The 224-nt window shown below is 68.3% G+C and overlaps 1 protein-coding gene across 1 annotated transcript in view; it reads left to right on the top strand.

Moving 5' to 3' along the window:
- Positions 1–218, top strand: part of LOC104491756 (protocadherin gamma-A7-like) — a gene marked incomplete at both ends in the record, with an annotated part of 2,655 nt that extends 2,437 nt beyond the window's left edge. Inside the window, 1 exon segment of the mRNA XM_010134259.1 lies at positions 85–218. Within this exon segment, the coding sequence (XP_010132561.1) occupies positions 85–218 (134 nt within the window).
- Positions 219–224: the final 6 nt, after the last annotated feature.

Here is a 224-nt window from a genome sequence, read left to right as displayed (position 1 = left end):
CTCCCTCTCCGTCCCCTCCCTGCTGCTGCTGCTGGCGCTGCATGGGCGGCGCTGGCGGCACTGGCGGCTGCTGCCGGCATCCAGCGGAGCCTTGCGCGGCGTTTCGGCCATGCACTTCGTGGGCATTGACGGCGTCCGCGCCTTCCTGCACTTCTATTCGCACGAGGTGTCACTCACGGCGGACTCGCACAAAAGCCAGCTCCGCTTGTCAGGCGGCAGCTGCT

This window comes from Buceros rhinoceros, unplaced genomic scaffold (assembly GCF_000710305.1).
Source record: "Buceros rhinoceros silvestris isolate BGI_N320 unplaced genomic scaffold, ASM71030v1 scaffold6880, whole genome shotgun sequence".
Lineage (NCBI taxonomy): Eukaryota > Metazoa > Chordata > Aves > Bucerotiformes > Bucerotidae > Buceros > Buceros rhinoceros.
The sequence above is the reverse complement of the archived record's forward strand: the minus strand, read 5'-3'. Positions and strand labels throughout refer to the sequence as shown.